A 19413-nucleotide genomic window follows, 5' to 3' on the forward strand; every position below is an offset into this window, starting at 1 on the left:
CTCCATTTAGTATGATATGTTACGTTTCATATTGTATGTATTATTTGGGAATGTCCATCATCCATTTCGTATGAGATGTTATGAATTACAATTCGTATGATGTTACGAATTTCCAAAACGTACTATACATTACGAATGAGCAAAATGTACAATATGTTAAGATTTTACTAAACGTATGATATGTTACAAATTCCAATTTGTCTTTCACAACTGACTTCCACCAATCACCAGATAGCAGAGTGGCGCAGCGGAAGCGTGCTGGGCCCATAACCCAGAGGTCGATGGATCGAAACCATCCTCTGCTATGTCATTTTAAGTGTGGACAATTCTGCGAAGGAAAAACACAAATTAAAAATGTTACATTAAAAGCCTTTATGCAATAGAAATGATACCTACATAGTTATGATTCAACAAAATAAAAGCAGAACTTTATTTTCAAAGAATGTGTTAAAATTGTGTTTGTGAGCAATACTATAACTTATATAATATATCAATTATAAAGAATGAATGGGTCAGTTAGACCACATTAATATTGCGTCATCCTGAAGGGTAAGTGCAAATTTGATGTGTTCACTACCACTTACTCATGGACAGCGGATGAAATAACAGGTCATTTTATCTGAGTAGTTCTAGAAGTTCCACTACACATTGAGAGCCTGTGTCTGTTAGCAAGAAGACTCCCGATCAACTGAGGCTCATTTTCGTACCTGTCGTCAGTAAAAGGTTAGCCTAATTTGAACCAAAATTCTAACTAAAAGTATGTGTGAGTTTGTCAGGGGACCAGCAGGTGGAAGCATTGTCTTTCTAGAAGTTTGAAAAAGAACGTGTGCGTGATTATTCCATCCATGTGGGGCATTTGTCACTCGCTGTTGGAGAAAGATGAATAGAAAATATTCCTGATCCTAAAGTCAACTGAATACACCAGACAGCCAACCACACACCTGGGTGTATTTGTGCAGGGCAGCCGAAATAGCTCAGTTGGGAGAGCGTTAGACTGAAGATCTAAATGTCCCTGGTTCGATCCCGGGTTTCGGCAGGAAACCAATTTTGCCAGAGTTCTTCTAAATTTGGCCTGGAAAACGGAGAGTTGCAGGTTTGAAACACAGGTTCAAAGGGAAAATATCGGTTGGACAAAATATCCTCCCCTCAACTCCTCCATTCTTTCTCTGTGACCCAACCTGTAGTCAGAGCATTTCATATTATTCTGTATGTATATCGAAGATACTCCATTTAGTATGATATGTTACGTTTCATATTGTATGTATTATTTGGGAATGTCCATCATCCATTTCGTATGAGATGTTATGAATTACAATTCGTATGATGTTACGAATTTCCAAAACGTACTATACATTACGAATGAGCAAAATGTACAATATGTTAAGATTTTACTAAACGTATGATATGTTACAAATTCCAATTTGTCTTTCACAACTGACTTCCACCAGTCACCAGATAGCAGAGTGGCGCAGCGGAAGCGTGCTGGGCCCATAACCCAGAGGTCGATGGATCGAAACCATCCTCTGCTATGTCATTTTAAGTGTGGACAATTCTGCGAAGGAAAAACACAAATTAAAAATGTTACATTAAAAGCCTTTATGCAATAGAAATGATACCTACATAGTTATGATTCAACAAAATAAAAGCAGAACTTTATTTTCAAAGAATGTGTTAAAATTGTGTTTGTGAGCAATACTATAACTTATATAATATATCAATTATAAAGAATGAATGGGTCAGTTAGACCACATTAATATTGCGTCATCCTGAAGGGTAAGTGCAAATTTGATGTGTTCACTACCACTTACTCATGGACAGCGGATGAAATAACAGGTCATTTTATCTGAGTAGTTCTAGAAGTTCCACTACACATTGAGAGCCTGTGTCTGTTAGCAAGAAGACTCCCGATCAACTGAGGCTCATTTTCGTACCTGTCGTCAGTAAAAGGTTAGCCTAATTTGAACCAAAATTCTAACTAAAAGTATGTGTGAGTTTGTCAGGGGACCAGCAGGTGGAAGCATTGTCTTTCTAGAAGTTTGAAAAAGAACGTGTGCGTGATTATTCCATCCATGTGGGGCATTTGTCACTCGCTGTTGGAGAAAGATGAATAGAAAATATTCCTGATCCTAAAGTCAACTGAATACACCAGACAGCCAACCACACACCTGGGTGTACTTGTGCAGGGCAGCCGAAATAGCTCAGTTGGGAGAGCGTTAGACTGAAGATCTAAATGTCCCTGGTTCGATCCCGGGTTTCGGCAGGAAACCAATTTTGCCAGAGTTCTTCTAAATTTGGCCTGGAAAACGGAGAGTTGCAGGTTTGAAACACAGGTTCAAAGGGAAAATATCGGTTGGACAAAATATCCTCCCCTCAACTCCTCCATTCTTTCTCTGTGACCCAACCTGTAGTCAGAGCATTTCATATTATTCTGTATGTATATCGAAGATACTCCATTTAGTATGATATGTTACGTTTCATATTGTATGTATTATTTGGGAATGTCCATCATCCATTTCGTATGAGATGTTATGAATTACAATTCGTATGATGTTACGAATTTCCAAAACGTACTATACATTACGAATGAGCAAAATGTACAATATGTTAAGATTTTACTAAACGTATGATATGTTACAAATTCCAATTTGTCTTTCACAACTGACTTCCACCAATCACCAGATAGCAGAGTGGCGCAGCGGAAGCGTGCTGGGCCCATAACCCAGAGGTCGATGGATCGAAACCATCCTCTGCTATGTCATTTTAAGTGTGGACAATTCTGCGAAGGAAAAACACAAATTAAAAATGTTACATTAAAAGCCTTTATGCAATAGAAATGATACCTACATAGTTATGATTCAACAAAATAAAAGCAGAACTTTATTTTCAAAGAATGTGTTAAAATTGTGTTTGTGAGCAATACTATAACTTATATAATATATCAATTATAAAGAATGAATGGGTCAGTTAGACCACATTAATATTGCGTCATCCTGAAGGGTAAGTGCAAATTTGATGTGTTCACTACCACTTACTCATGGACAGCGGATGAAATAACAGGTCATTTTATCTGAGTAGTTCTAGAAGTTCCACTACACATTGAGAGCCTGTGTCTGTTAGCAAGAAGACTCCCGATCAACTGAGGCTCATTTTCGTACCTGTCGTCAGTAAAAGGTTAGCCTAATTTGAACCAAAATTCTAACTAAAAGTATGTGTGAGTTTGTCAGGGGACCAGCAGGTGGAAGCATTGTCAACCACACACCTTATAAACAAGATTGAACTCCTGTGGTGATAGGGCTTAACACATTTACCCTTTAACAAGTTTGAATCCTGACGAGGGAGAGCAGTTTGACAAAAATAAACAGGTTTTCATATTAAAAAGTTATGGATGATGATGACAGATTTACGGGGTAAGAGTCGCGAGAATTGTCAGAAGAAGCCCAATGCTTTTCTACTGTCAGATTTTCACAGTAGGAAAAGAAAGCAAAAAAACAAACATTCAAGTCTAAATACAGCAGCAGTGTCGGGATTCGATACAGGGTCGGCATCGGCGAGTATGTTCATTCTTGGTAGAAAATATCCCCCGAATTCGCAACACTTGTTCATTCCTGGTGGCAAAACCTTGTCTAATGAGTGATATCCTTGGCGCAGTAGGGCGTTAGACTGAAGATCTAATGGTCTCTGGTTCGGTTTTGTCAGGTAGCCTTTTTCAGGCAGCAGTAACCTCAAGGGTTGCAGGTTTGAATCCCAGGTCGAAAGGGAAAATCTGGTGGGGAGCGATCCTAGACGCCATCTCCTGACAATTGAAACGTAAAACAAGACACATTTCTGTTTTCTGTAAACAATGGCAATAAACTATTCTTCTTTTAAGATGTTACACTGAGGATAAAGTAAACCATACCTTTTAACATTGCATGCTACGTTATTTAGAGATATATGCAGTAGTTAATTTAGAACTAGCCTACTATGATTAATAAAATGTGTGATATAGTTTGTTTGAAACAAAGCTAAATTAAATGAAGTTGTTGAAATATTCTGGAGTTATTATGCCCGGAGACTTCTCTCAGTTACCACTCGAATCTGCTGCCATTGCTGTGCATTAAAAATGGATGAGTGATACGGTTTCTTCTATCTGTAACAGAACACTTTTCCAATGCTGTTCCATTTTGCCCATTTAAAGACCATCTGCAATTCCCTGAGGGTTGTCAGTGCCTTCCACCAATATAGCACCAAATCTATGCTGTTACCGATACACACAACAAAGCTATTTGACTGAAGTCATTTACCCATATAGAAGTTCACTAGTTTGTGTTCACCTGAAAGGCTGTTTGTGTGAAGGGTCATCAGAGGTCAGGAGGGGGTCAGTGTGGTGGGCTAAGGTGTTGAATTTGAAGGTTACCATTGCCAATGCATTGTCAGCTAACATGTGGTGTCTCAGATTGGGGACCAGAGAAGAGTTGTTTCAGACTCCTGTAGATACAATCTGCCTGATCTGAAGTAGTCTCCTAGTTGCATTGGAGATGACTGTGGTAGCCTATCCAAGCAGCATTGGTTGAGTAGCATTGTACAAAAGCAACATGACGATTTCTTATATACAGCATAGCTGTGTTCGAATACTCATACTAACCGCACTAACCGTACTATTTGTGACGTGAATTGAGTATGTAGTATGCTTATTGGTCATCGTATGGATATAGTTAGTATGCCAAAAGTTCCCGGATGTCGTACTAAATTCGCCAAAATATGAAGTATACACGCAGAGGACACTATTTTTGTACTGTAGGGCCCATAATGCAATTCTTCAGGAAATGAACATTCGAGTGCTTTCATAAAATTCGCTCTGGCTATCTACTCTGTCTGAGTGTACCAGAGCGCAGAATAATGAATATACCAGCGCTCAACACCCGTTGAATATGGCCAGTGTCAGTAAATGTCTGCAAAAAAGTGTAATTAAATTGTTGCCAGCAGCACAGTTACTGTCACCAACGCTCTGGATAACATGAAAACGGCCTAACCAGCTCTGCTAGGGTGAGTAAAATGGTGAGAGTGGTCTCATTTGCGTCTGGAAGTAGCTAGCAAGCTAGCCAACGTTAGCTTGGGTGCATGACTGCCGTTGTAAGGTCAGAATGCTCAAATCAACCCTACTCTTCGGTCTGAGCGCCCAGTGTGCACGCCGAGAGCGAAACGCTCTGAATTTACACAGACGATCTGACAATGCTCTCAATTTAGGAGCGCACTCTGGCACTCCACATTGAATTTAAGAACACACCCCAAGTCGTAAAATGTCTAACTAGTAATTTGTTAAGCTAACTAGCTAGCAAGAGTTTGCATAGCAACAGCATCAACTTCCAGTAGACAGGCGAAGAGCTAGTACGCTCAACTGAAAGCATACTGTTCGTTTATAGTATACTAAAATGAACTAATAGTATATAGTATGTAGTATGTAGCATACAGTATGTTAGTTTGGGTATTCGAACACAGCTCATGTCTCAGTGGAGCTGACTAGTCCTTGCACGACTACTTACTTACTCCTCTTCATTCCCTATGGAACATTTAAGTACATAAGACTTTTCCTTGTGACATAGGTTATTATTGTGTTATGACCATTTTAGCATTTATTTTTAAAGTAAATACCTGAAAAATCCAGAGCCAGGCTTCAGAGTCTTATACTAGGAATGTAGTTTGAGGAGTTAGCGAGGTAACTTTGGTCAACTCTTGAGTTCAACTTGTGATAACCGATACTAATAAAGTGGCTCTCCTTTTAGCCAGGTAAATGTAAATGTCACTGAAATCTTCAGAACTAACCTGTTCCAGGGCAGGCTAACTCAGGGCTAACTATATGTATCATGAATGAAGTGTCTGTGCCACAAGTTGAGGACCAATTAAATCAGATTCCCCCACTCTCACAAAGATTGCGCTGTTTTTGTGTGCTAAAACATAGTAACGTTAAAATACCGGTGACATTACACATTTAGTAATGACAAATGCATTTGAAACTTCACGCAAGGTAAAACTTTTGTACAACTTAATACAATTATTTTATCATAGGAGAGGGAAAAAATGTGCTAGTGCATTGATAACCACACCAAAGTAATAAAATAAAGACAACACTTCTAAACGTCTATTTCACACGATAGCCTGCTGAATTTGCAAGATAGCTTATTTTAATTTCGATTTCAGCACAAATTAAAATGTACCACGACTTGCCCATTGTTTGAAGTTTCAGCATTGTTTCAATGAAGAGTTCGGCGTTGGACTAGCCAGCCACGTGCGACATGGACGCGCAGTTACAATCCTGCTAGAGTTAGCGGCAGGCATACGCGCAATATCCACCGTTGTAGCGCAGATAGAACAATGAGACAGATATTTCACCGGATGTATAAATGTGAAGAATCCGCTTGGCGTTTCTACTCACTACCAAATATGGTGGTAGGGTAAACCCAGTGCCGGCAGTGGGAGAAGATGGAACGAGATGGATTTTGGCCGAGAATTTTCTCGTCGATGAAACATTTGATCTCAATACAGATTTCTGTTCCCAAAACTAGAATCTGTTTCCTGTTTCGAGCAGAGTGGACTAAGATGTGTTATTTAGGAGTGCGTGGTTTAGGAGTGCAAAGGCGAATTGTGATATTGCACACGCGCACTTTCACAGAGTATGCGTTTCCTAACGGAAATATGCAAATCTATTTCTGTAAATAACAACAGCCTACACCCTGGGTTCTCCCGCTGAGGTGTTCATACTTATATAGCCCACAATCAGTGAACACCACTCAGACCACTCAGCAGGCTTCAGTAGGCTACGTAAACACTGACTGATCTGTTATTCAATGTTTAAAATGTTATACTTATGAAACTACAGGAGCAACCCAGTATAACTTGTGAGTCACTGAGGACAAAACAGCTGATAGCTTAATGTGGACTTTGTTTATAAGAATGGAGAACAACATCTCCATCTCCACTGTTCTGCATGTGTATGTGAGTGATGGAGACAGAAGATAAAAAGTACAAGCTACCACTGAGTCAGAGCAATCCAGTGAGTCAAACACGTTTCATAGAGCACCAAAAGAAGCCCTGACAACAAAGAAAAACATCAATCAATGGAAAGATCTGACCAATACATGTTTTTGGAAACATTGTGCTATTCAACTGAAAACCTTTGGGAACTGTGTGACAGTTAATGTCACTTGAGAAGGCGTTTAACATTAGTCTGTCCACCAATACACCACCCAATGACTTTATGCATTGAGCATTGTCTCCAATCATGGGGAATGAGGCTTGCCAACTTGCCAGAGATAATAATGAAGTAAGCTAGTAATACCTCGTTTGTCACTGGTCTTCTCTCCTTCTCAGGAAGCAGAATTGTAAAAGACAGACCTTGCAGTCCCAGCAGCCTACTATAACATTGTGCATTTCACATAACCACCAACAGATGGCGACTACAGACTAGGTTAACTAACCTCAATCAGACTGATGCAGGTGAAATCATCATTATTTTGGATCGCAATGGTTTTCTTTCATGGTCTTTCTTTCCTGTCGCCTGCTGAGTCCTTTGGGATACATGTGGCCCCAGTGATATGTCTAGGCTTCGTTTTAAGTAATAATGTGTCCTATTTCTGTGGTGAACAGCCACTTTTTGTCACATTAGCCTCATTCACAACTCGTGTCACCAAGGCTACGCGACCTATGCGCCGAAATGCTGAGAAGCATCTATTGGAAATGCTTGACGTCTCAGATGCTCTTGGCTAATCCACTGACAATTTGTGTCAGATCATTTATCAATTACAAACAAATCGTGTTATTTAAAAGTATTGATTGACTATGGTAAACCTTGCGAATGGCTGGGAACACCTCACCTGTCCATATACATTGTGGCGCGCGCCATCACAAAGCACGGAGGCCGTGTCAGGTCAACTCTCCATGGCTCTGGGCCAACTGGTGTTAAAACTATCCTAGTTAGCCTACCCCTTCAACGCAGGTAGGCTTGAGAGTAAATGGCCGAATTACTCTGCAAAATAATTACATCACTGGCATGATGGCATTGCATTGCAGGAAGGGAGAATCCCTCTGCCCGCCCGCGCATAATTTCCAATCACGTTTCTGTGGAGCGCTCCTCACTTCCTCTCCTCCCTTCCTGGCATGATGTTACGTACCACTATAATGAGAAGAGACGTGACTCTCAGAGGCAAACCTCATGGTGACGTAACTCGCTCGGCAACTAGATAAATATGGGGATCCGTACCGTTCACTGGATCAAACAGAAACTTCCCTTCACTGAGTGACCACGCTAACGAAAGGATAGATCACAAGTGGATTGTCTGATTCAGGATTTTGGAATACATCAGACGCACATCAAATGTAAGTTTGCTTATGGAATTGAATGATTTTGCAGTCGTGATAATACATTAATTAGGCTATGGCTGTTTCAAATAATTTGAGTTCAACTTAAATGTTAACATTGCTCAATGCTCCATCAAACCGTAATTAATATTATAGGATACAGGCACATGATTGTCTTAAATTAATTTGTTCAAATAAATATGACACAAAAGTTCATATAAACTGTGGCCTAATAAAGGATTTTTTTTAAATCAACATCTAGGCGTAGTGATGAGAAATGCATTCTTTGTCAGAGCTAGTTGCTTTTCATGTTAACAGCAGAATCTTACTAAAGAGCGCATCTATTTCACAGACAAAAAAATCATGACTTTGAACAAAGGTGACAAATTGCGGAACATGGACAAAAGGAGAGGGAGCATGCCGTTTCCCATGCACCTGCAGAACCTGCACAGAAGAAGCATGCCAGTGGACGACCGCGAGATGCGCAAGGTGCAAACTGGAGAGCTGTCCAACCTCATGCGCTGCACGTCCTACACCCCCGGTGAGCCTCACCGAGACAGCTGTGTATCGGACTCGTCCGATTCCGTTATCTCCTCCGGCAGCGACTCGGAGGGACATGTGTACAAGGTGGTTCTCCTCGGCGAGCAGGGTGTCGGCAAGTCTAGCCTGGCACGAATTTTCGGTGGAGTCGAGGATGGTCACGACTGCGACGAGACAGGTGTGTGTCTGATGACGGTTACTGAAGATGATGGTGTTGAAGTTTTAATAGCATTGAGAATACACCAAAAAGCAATACTTTTTTAAAATAAAGAAAATAACTGTTTGACTGTGGCTGTTCTCAGCACCCCATTAGAGCTAATGTACATAGGCTCCAAACTAAGTAAATATAGGATTGGTTTCCATATCATCTTGGCACACAAGCTGAAGTACATTGATTATTGCTATTTCCATCCAGTCAGTAAGGCACCACATATATCAAAAGTACTGCTGTTGACATATACAGCCACAGAGATAGTGGATGGGAGATATGAAAATCAATGACTGAGGGAAGGAGACAGTAATGCACAGTAGTACCCATCACAGATATAGGTTAATAAGCTGATATAGGTTAATAAGCTAAAGGCATCATGAAATGGGCAATATAAATGGGCAATAGTGAGTGAGACATCACACTCGATAGTGGGTTTATAGAATTTTGGCCAGGAGTATTTATCTGTCTGCTTGCTTTTGTTTCAGGAAACACATATGACAGATCGATCGAGGTGGACGAGGAGGAGGCGTCCATCTTGTTGTACGACATTTGGGAACAGGTGAGGCATATAATGCAAATTATGCAATTTCAGTTTGACCCTCAGTAAAATTGGTCTTAGTCATAGCATATCATTTGATGTAATGTGTAGTGCTCTAATGCTGGTGTATAATATCATATATCACTATAATAATGTTTATTTGAGCACCTGTAGCTTTTGATTAGACAAGCAATGTAGCTAATCTAATTCTATTTCTCTTCGCCTACAGGATAACAGTCAGTGGCTGAAGGAACAGTGCATGAGGATAGGTGACGCCTACATCATCGTCTACTCAGTGACAGACAAGTCCAGCTTTGAGAAGGCGTCAGAGCTACGCATCCAGCTACGCAGAGCTCGCCAGTCTGAAAACATTCCCATCATCCTTGTGGGCAATAAGAGCGACCTGGTGCGGTCCAGAGAAGTCTCTGTGGATGGTAAGTGACGGTGATCTCTTCTGTCCAAGGCATCTCTGTATTTGCATAGTGCTACTTATTTTAGAATGTTAAAGCTAGTATCAAGGTGTTATGCAAAGACATAATGGTGAGGGTGAAGTCACTGTCCCCAGGGAACACTATAGATTCTCACCTGCGCCTCCCCTCTTTTTTTTTGCAGAGGGCAGCGCCTGCGCTGTGGTGTTTGACTGCAAGTTCATCGAGACCTCAGCCAATCTCCACCACAACGTCAGGGACCTGTTCGAGGGCATCGTCCGGCAGATCCGACTGCGCAAAGACAGCAAGGAGGAGAATGCTCGCCGTATGGCCAACTGCAAACGACGCGAGAGCATTGGCAAGAAGGCCAAGCGTTTCCTGGGCCGTATGGTGGCCCGGAAGAACAAGAAGATGGCCTTCAGACAGAAGTCCAAGTCCTGCCATGACCTCTCGGTCCTCTGAGAGTACAGTATCTGGACTGCTGTTTTCTCTTAGGCCTTCAAGACCAGACGCTGTGTGTTTTTATCACTAACCCCAAGGACTGATAGAGCTGTACAGAAATGATATATTTTATTATATTAATTAAACACAACAGACATGTTCATGTTAATGATCTGCATGAGGTTTAATTTTTTTTGTCTGCCTTATGTGTATGTATATTAAATCCACCAAGGCTTGTTATTTTAAACCATGAGTTGTAAGATTGCCTTGATAATGGGGGACAGTGTGTTTGGTTCTACTCCATATAGTGTTGGTAGTGTTGTATATAGCCCTCATGAAATATTAGATTATGGTACACTGTCCTGAAAAGCAATGGAAATGTAAGCACTATGAGTGATTTCACTGCATTCTGTCACCTGGAGTCATTTTTACTTGAAACTGGGTACGCAGGTTCGTACTTTGGCCATGATACTGAGAACATGAATAATGTGTAATGGGGGTTAGGCCAGGTTTTGAAAAAATACATTATTCTATTGTCCTTACCTTCAGTCCAGATGTGAATGAAGAAAGCAATAATAAGTTATATTTGTCATGTGAATTTAATGTTTTGCTTTAAATACAGTTGATTTGCACTTCCTTTTAATAATTTTGTTATGTTTACATTTGAATTTTTTTAATAAAAAAATGAAATACAACTATTCCATATTTTTTTTTACCCAGATCATAGAACAATTAGGCTACACCAAAAACGAAAGGTATATATATATTTAAAACAGACCTCTTTGTTATTTGATTTATGTCCTCATAAATATTCATTCATTAGATTGTTCAGTGGACTGGAGTCTTGTTGACCAACAGAATTACTGGAAGGAAACAAGGTAGTAAAACATTAAACTGGAGAGTCCTGCAAACCCACTTTGTTTTTCCACACTATTCAAACCGTTCTCCCACCTTCATAGGGAACACGCACATGATTGAGAGAAGGTAAGACAAAAGAAATATAACGTTTTCGAATGAAAATTGAATTATAAAAATGATCATGGAGTGTTAGGTAAATAAGTGATGTTTGCCAATCATTTATTCAGATTTTGTGGGGTATAGGTTCTTATTCTGGCCTACAGGTTGAGGTTGAGAGTGAGTTTGTTTTCATTTGCTGGTCTTTGTAAATCATAATAAGACATGTAAATATTGTTCCAAGCGATGGGTGTTGTGAATTCCTGTTCCTCGGCAAGATGGGCCATCAGCGAGGCACAGAGGTTCCTTCGACTTGTGCCCAGCATAAGTTTATTTTGGGGTGATTTATTGGAATACCAAATCTCATCCTTAACTCTTTCTTGTGCCAATTTCCTAATCCTTTGTGACCATATAACACATACTATAAAGTCATAATATGTATTTATTTATTATTTTTATTGAGAGAACAATTCATTGCTAGGCTGTTTTGTGTCGCAGGTGTAATCGTGTGCTGGAAACAGAGAGTGCAGCCCCGGTCTCATAGACTAGACGTGACATAGTACACTCAAAATAGTATAGTTTCGGTATGGTTACACAAGACAGAAGGCTACTTAAGGCAAAAACTAAAGGAGGGTTGTTGGTCGGGTGTATAACTTTGTAACTACTTAGCATGTTAGCTAACCCTTCCCCTAACCCTTAACCCCTAACCTAGCTAATGTTAGCCACCTAGCTAACGTTACTGTTAGCCACCTAGCGAACGTTAGTGTTAGCCACCTAGCTAACGTTAGCCAAAACAAATTGGAATTTGTAACATATTGTAATGAAACAGGCAGGGGGCAGGTCTCGAACCCTCGACCTTCTAGCCCGAAGTCCGGCGTGCTATCGACTGTGCCCCAAAAGCATGCTCGTGCGGCAGAGTCGATTTCCGCGCTTATAAACCCAGGGTTGTTACACTACCCTCTTCTTTCAAAGAGCGCGTCCTCGCGACTCTACGTCTTACAGGATCGTGCTCACCGGCCAAGCACACGCACTGTCGTGGATGCGGGGTCCGATCACTTCTGACACTAATGTAATGAAACAGGCAAGGAGCAGGTCTCGAACCCTCGACCTTCTAGCCCGAGGTCCGGCGCGCTATCGACTGTGCCGCAAAAGCATGCTCCAGCGGCAGAGTCGATTTCCGCGCTTATAAACCCAGGGTCGTTACAATATCATTCAAATTTGTAACATATTGAACAAATTGTAATTCATAAAATATCACACAAATTGTAATTCGTAACATATAGAAATTGTAATTTGAAACATATACTAATTTGAGTGACCCAGATTTTAATTTACTATGTTACGTCTACCCTTGAGTCCAGGTTGCAGGGATAGTTCAGCTTTTAAGTCTGTGAATGTGCTGAGACATTAATGTACCATGTAGGCCTACTGCCTGTGGCTACTGAGTATATGTTTAACCTAACAGGCAATTAAATGCAACATTTTCTTGCACAGGTGTAGGCCTATTGAAGTTGTATTTACATTTTAAAGATGGTTGATTCCGCAGATTGGCAGGTCTAGTTTTTTTAAAATAATTTAAAAGATTAGTAAAATAGAATAGTTGCACATGCAGCATTCACACAGTTTTTTTCTCTGTCGTTCTCTTTCTCCATCTTTCTTTCTCTGCTTTATAACAGTGAGAATCAATCAGTAACAAGACAGAAATTATAGAAACCATGTGTTCCCAAACGTAAAAGATAACCACTGTTTGATTGGAAATGTTGTGCATCCTGACTTTACAGATATACAGTTACAGAAACACATGACTAGAAGATAAGTTATGTTCATCTTTATTATTACACTGACTGTAAGTATTCTTCCTTTGAATGTGGCCTTCACAAGTTATTATAGCAATCTCAGATTAGTATACTTTTTTTATACTGTTAGTGTGAAAACAAACTTCAACTAAATTATTGAAATTCATGCTGTCCTTTGTCTCCTTGGAATTGTGTAGTTGGTGGTACTTCAGACTCCTGCACAGTGCTCAGGGGCCAATCTTAAAATTGGCGTCCCTGAAAACTATGATGGTATTTTCCCATGGTACCTGGCTAAGGTAAGACTTTTCAGTTAGATTGACCATTTATGCAACAAAAAACATTTACAACAAAGCAGCTTGCTTATTGGGAAATAATAATTAAGGAATAATTCTCTCCATATTGCTGCCAGTCTGTGTGATGCATCATATCCTGGGCCTGCTGAGATTGATGTATTAATGGCTGTATGCAAGTTAAAGAGAGAGAAGGGCCATAAAACGTTTCGCTCTTGCACTACACTCAGTGCTCAAGATATAATTATGACGGAGCTACTTCCGCATAGCCCCCTCATCACTAAACAAAAATTGGAACGCCTCTGGCTGTCTGTTCATTGCTAGACCATCAGCCCTGCATTCATGGCAGGAGGATTCGTTTCAAAATGGCACTTATAAATCATCAGGTTTGTCCTGGCTGTGCATGTGTTTGACACTGTATTTGGACACCTTTTGAAGCTGCGTAGTCCAGTCAATGTTCTTCCCTTTTGCATGATGTATGATCAAAACACACCTCAGATCCACTCTAATGGTGGACATGGTGGAGGTCGGATAATTGGCACAACTTTGTGTTAGGGTGGAAAGGACAACATTATTACTTAAAAATGTGTGTTCTTGAGCAGAAACGGCACTGACAGAGTTGTTTTCTCACCTGTTTTACTATTTGAACGGCTCTGATCTTCTCGGATATTCTGCTCTGGCACATGATAGTTGTTTTGTTTTATCACAACATGAATGTAAGAATGAAAAAGGTACATTTCTGTCATGAAAACATTTGCATTTCATGTCAACACATTAGAGGCCTAACAAGAGAAGAATGTTTGGTGTGAATGATTAGCTACTTTGTCAACCACTGCATAGCCTTAAATATAAACTTTTCAGCCTGTTGGTCTAAAATTAGGTTATGGAGCAGTCAAAAAAATACGTTTCCCAGACCAAATCAAAATGTTGGGTTCTCTGGAGTTAAACGCATGCTGAGATCATTGGCACGGCTGTGGCGGCTGAGAGCCAGTTGCTATGTGGTACGTGAAGCCATAAAACATGCAGTGCTGATTGGAAACACGAGATCACCAGCATGCTGCTGTTTCATAGGCTGCTCTAGCCATGCAACAATAACACCATATCAGGCCAGGCTGCATGACAGTCCTCTACGACAGACAGTCACACAGTACCATGACTAGGATACCCATTCATACCTGACCATGGCCGGGCCAGACACGGGCATCGTGGGTCTGGACCAGAGGGCGTCTATTTCGTGACAGCCCCTCTGCCAGCAGCTTGTGACACCCTTGAGAACAAACTGTCAGCGGTGAACAAGTTTTCCATAAGGGGGAAAATATCAACGGTCATTATTACACATAACCGCTCACTCAAAAGATTCAAAAGGATTGACAGATGGAGCTATACATACACATACTCAACCATTTACACATCATAGAATGGGTGAATGTTCAATTGACTTTATATGAGCAGAGTAAAAATACATTACACAAGGCCCAGAGATCTCCTGTGCCGTATAGTGACGTATAGTGACGTATAGTTATCTTTTCAACTTTGATGTAAAAGGTCAACATTTGCCCATACACAGTAAGCAGAAGTTTTATTTTAGCTGCACATGTGACTCTTGCCGAGAATACTAAAGTTAAAGTCTAATTGTATTGAAGATATCAAGGCACAAGGCGAGACGCAGATGCAGACACATGAGGCAGATGGTTGGAGTCTTACAATGTTTATTAATCCAAAGAGGTAGGCAAGAGAATGGTCGTGGACAGGCAAAAAGGTCAAAACCAGATCAGAGTCTAATAGGTACCGAAGGGCAGGCAGAATCAAGGTCAGGGCAGGCAGGATGATCAGGCAGGCAGGAAAGTAGTCCAGAGTCAGGCAGGGGTCAGAACCAGGAGGACTATAAAAAGAGAACAGAAAAGGAGTACAGGAAAAACACACTGATTGACTTGACAAAACATACAAGATGATCTGGCACTGAGAGACAGGAAACACAGGGATAAATACACTGGGGAAAATAAGCAACACCTGGAGGGGGTGGATACAATCACAGGAACAGGTGAAACAGATCAGGGCGTGACAGAAGAAGGAATTGTAGATTTAATTCATATTTTTGTACTTGTCCAACACAGCTCCCTAACCTCCCAGCTACCTCCACTGACGTGGTGGTGACAGGGGACGATGAGGGGATCTTTGGAGTTGAGGCAGGATTTCTTTACGCCTTGAAGCCTCTGGACAGAGAGAAGCAGCCATCTTACTCTCTGCAGGTTGACAGTCACACATTTATGGCATTATCTAAGCATGTAGTGATATGTTTACAATACATGTGATTATGACCTGTGAGATTGCATGGATGGAACGATATTATAATCATCCTCATCAAAAATACCATAAAATTGAATGCGATATATTGCAATGATTTGTTTTAATTGGGGTGTGTTATCTCTGGCTTGAGAGAAACAATGTCCTCAAACAATGTACTGTTTAGCAACACCAAATGAGACATAGACTCCTTAGTTAATTACAATCAAATTAGATCTTCGGGTTACCGTATGTCTTTATTAACTTATATTCGCCCTTCATACTTACAGTTGCATTTACTTTAAGCTGGAAGTGAGTTTTTCCCCCCAATCTCTCAGCTGTAATTGCCACTAGAGAAAATAATTAGCACAGGAAGTCAAGTAATGTCACCCACGTTAGCCCGGGATTGAGTGACAGGCATAGCCAGTCATTACAGGAACGGAAGGCAGACCTAAATTAGGAAGTCAATATTTTCCATTTGAGTAGCAGTCTGAGTGAAAGAATGCTATTACCTCCATGCTTAATTTGGATCTCTGTACGACATTCCTAATAAAATCTTAACATTTTAGATTGGAGATTGGTGAGAAATACTGTTTATGTGAAAGTGAGAGACTACAATGTCTTCATATAGCATTGGAGACATCTTTAGCGTGTTATGAGAGGCACGTTTAGATACAAAGGGCTTGAAACCTTGTGTGCTTTTCGCAGGTGTCCTTCTCAGCATCCGTGCCGTCTCAGAGCTTTATGGTAGAAGTATGCGTCATTGACAAAAACGACAACGTGCCTGTGTTTATCGAGGAGAGCATGAGAGGCAGTGTGCAGCTGGGACTTCTGAAAGGTTGGTTGTACTAGCCAGAACATAGAGCCCGTCCACCATTCAGGAGAAAACAAATACCGGAGTTCACAGAAGGGATTTTAATTTGTGACACAGTCATGAGTTTATTTCTTAATACATACTGATGAGTGATGTTTGCATTGTCTGAATCTTTATGACTTTTACATAAATAGTATCACCTGAACTATCCACATGGCTCTAGTGAAGGACATGTACGGTATGTGTATTGGAAGTAGAGGTGATTTGCTTAATCATTTTAATTGAAGTCTTACTACAGTCTGATCTTGGGCTATTGTGGGGTAGTTCTTTGAGTTTTTGCGTCAGAGATGACTCAAGCGTCTGGATTTATGTCACTGAGGGGACTCGCGTTTGAGTGGAGGGAGCTGTGTGCGTGTGTGAGCATCACACCACCAGATAATAGTGGGTTACCATTGATTACATTGTGACATGACCTTCAGGAAATTATAGAGCAGACTTTACATTGAGAGGATATTACATTAATAACCCCATAAAGTGTGCCTCTATTGAAATGAACTACAGTAGATACAAATATGTTAACAACTAATGTTTTTACCAAATGCAAAGTTATGTCAAATTATGTTAGAATAAAGTCAGAAGGTTATCATGATTAAATCAAGATTGTCCAGGAGGAATACTAGCATTTGAACTATGTAAGGATATTTCACTATAAGAATTAGGCATTGTCATCCTAGTCAAATCACAGTGTGAATGTACACAGCTGTACAGAAGCTTGTCTATCTTTCTCTTGGCTAGGGATCTCATTCATGCAGGTGGGGGCATCTGACCGTGATGACCGTAACACAGCCCATGCTGACCTGCGCTTCAGCCTGATGGACCAGACCCCCAGGATCCCCTCCAGTCACATGTTCTTCATAGACTCTGTGACCGGCGAGGTGTCTCTCACTGAGGACGGTGAGTTACAGGCCCCTCACTCAACTGCCCTGTTATATTCTACATGGTGTTGTCTTACTTTTATCTGTTTACTGTTAAATGAATTACTTAGTACACCCCTTCTCAATCCACATACACACACGGGCACAAACGCACACGCATGTACACACGCACATTCCCGTACACACATACACATACACACATACACACGTACACCAGTTAAATCAGATTTTAAAAAGTCCCAATTTGGACAGTGCTGGTGTTATTTCTGGATTTATTGACTATTTCTGCACAGTGCTGGTGCCCCTATGTTACAGCTTGACTGAAGCTAGACAACACTAACAACCCCAATCCACCACATTGGCTGCCGCTTTAGGGCCATTTAACTGTGAAATTGGCTAATTACGTCTTTATGATGTACTTGTTAGTGGGTTATTAACAATGTTTTCCCGCTTTTTTCAACGTGCTATCTGTGAACAACGTTATGCAGCTCTCTGATTGTAATATATTGATATGTGTGTGTGTGTGTGTGTTCCAGGGGCTTCCACCCTGGACCCAGAGATGTGTGGTCGCTACAAGCTGTCAGTGATGGTGAAGGACATGGGGGGGAAACCCAACGCTTTCTTCTCCACGGGCATCGTGACAGTGGAGGTGACGGGGAACACCTGGGCGTCACCGGACCCTGTTCGCCTCCAGGAGAACCTCCCTGGCCCCTACCCCATCCCCATCTCACAGGTACCTCCCTGGCCCCTACCCCATCCCATGTCACAGGTAGAACCTTCCTGGTCCCTACCCCATCCCATCTCACAGGTATAACCTTCCTGGCCCCTACCCCATCCACATCTCACAGGTACCTCCCTAGCCCCTACCCCATCCACATCTCACAGGTATAACCTTCCTGGCCCCTACCCCATCTCACAGGTACCTCCCTAGCCCCTACCCCATCCACATCTCACAGGTATAACCTTCCTGGCCCCTACCCCATCTCACAGGTACCTCCCTAGCCCCTACCCCATCCATATCTCACAGGTATAACCTTCCTGTCCCCTACCCCATCCACATCTCACAGGTATAACCTTCCTGGCCCCTACCCCATCCCCATCTCACAGGTAGAACCTCCCTGGACCCTACCTCATTCCCATCTCACAGGTAGAAACTCTCTGGCCCCTACCCCATCCTCATCTCACAGGTAGAAACTCCCTGACCCCTATCCCATCTTACAGGTGACTAGTATCATGCTCATTCTCCATCCCCATCTCACAGGTGACACACAGTGATGCTTTCAGGGATCACAGAGATATCTGTATATTCCTGCATACATTACATGCTCAGGTGACCTTTGCCTCTAGTATAAAATCATGGAAAGGGATCATCTGACAAATGTCAAACACTGTGAACCAATATTTTATTTGACTGTTCATTGTAAAATGTAATAATGGAATGAAATGGGTGAAGCATCAGGATACTGCAGTTGTGTTGTTGTCTTTTTAGTCCCCCCCCCCCCCCCCTGGGCTTTCCTAAGAGACCAAGGTGTGCATTATTAATGTCATTCATACCCCTAGGCTTTCCCCTGCCTGAGTCACTGCAGCCTGAGGTTCCGTTCCCGCTGTTGGTGTGTGTGTGTGTGTGTGTGTGTGTGTGTGTGTGTGTGTGTGTGTGTGTGTGTGTGTGTGTGTGTGTGTGTGTGTGTGTGTGTGTGTGTGTGTGTGTGTGTGTGTGTGTGTGTGTGTGTGTGTGTGTGTGTGTGTGTGTGTGTGTGTGTGTGTGTGTGTGTGTGTCTATAATGTCAAAGATTGTTCAATCAAACCTCACACTTTGTTTCTGACTTAGTGGTTGTGATTGAATAGGGAT

At 41.4% G+C, this 19413-nt stretch overlaps 2 protein-coding genes and 2 non-coding genes across 4 annotated transcripts in view; all 4 read left to right on the top strand.

The window, feature by feature from the left end:
• Window positions 1–963: 963 nt before the first annotated feature.
• On the top strand, window positions 964–1036 carry trnaf-gaa (transfer RNA phenylalanine (anticodon GAA)). Its single transcript has one exon. It is a non-coding gene; the product is annotated as a tRNA-Phe (tRNA).
• A 1151-nt stretch (window positions 1037–2187) lies between these two features.
• On the top strand, window positions 2188–2260 carry trnaf-gaa (transfer RNA phenylalanine (anticodon GAA)). The gene has a single exon. It is a non-coding gene; the product is annotated as a tRNA-Phe (tRNA).
• Window positions 2261–8223: 5963 nt separating this feature from the next.
• Window positions 8224–11187, top strand: LOC139576179 (GTP-binding protein RAD-like). The gene is made up of 5 exons (XM_071401933.1): window positions 8224–8352; window positions 8687–9052; window positions 9571–9644; window positions 9853–10057; window positions 10236–11187. Exons 2-5 carry the CDS (start codon window positions 8698–8700, stop codon window positions 10511–10513), a joined length of 912 nt encoding a protein of 303 aa, XP_071258034.1. The 5' UTR covers window positions 8224–8352; window positions 8687–8697; the 3' UTR covers window positions 10514–11187.
• Window positions 11188–11425: 238 nt separating this feature from the next.
• Window positions 11426–19413, top strand: part of cdh16 (cadherin 16, KSP-cadherin) — a 32925-nt gene continuing 24937 nt past the window's right edge. Inside the window, exons 1-7 of the mRNA XM_071401934.1 lie at window positions 11426–11476; window positions 13228–13292; window positions 13440–13538; window positions 15647–15781; window positions 16524–16653; window positions 17425–17583; window positions 18101–18297. Of these exons, the coding sequence (XP_071258035.1) occupies window positions 13266–13292; window positions 13440–13538; window positions 15647–15781; window positions 16524–16653; window positions 17425–17583; window positions 18101–18297 (747 nt within the window). The 5' untranslated portion in view covers window positions 11426–11476; window positions 13228–13265. The remainder of the gene's footprint in view (window positions 11477–13227; window positions 13293–13439; window positions 13539–15646; window positions 15782–16523; window positions 16654–17424; window positions 17584–18100; window positions 18298–19413) is intronic.

The sequence above is a fragment of the Salvelinus alpinus genome, chromosome 5 (assembly GCF_045679555.1).
Source record: "Salvelinus alpinus chromosome 5, SLU_Salpinus.1, whole genome shotgun sequence".
NCBI lineage: Eukaryota > Metazoa > Chordata > Actinopteri > Salmoniformes > Salmonidae > Salvelinus > Salvelinus alpinus.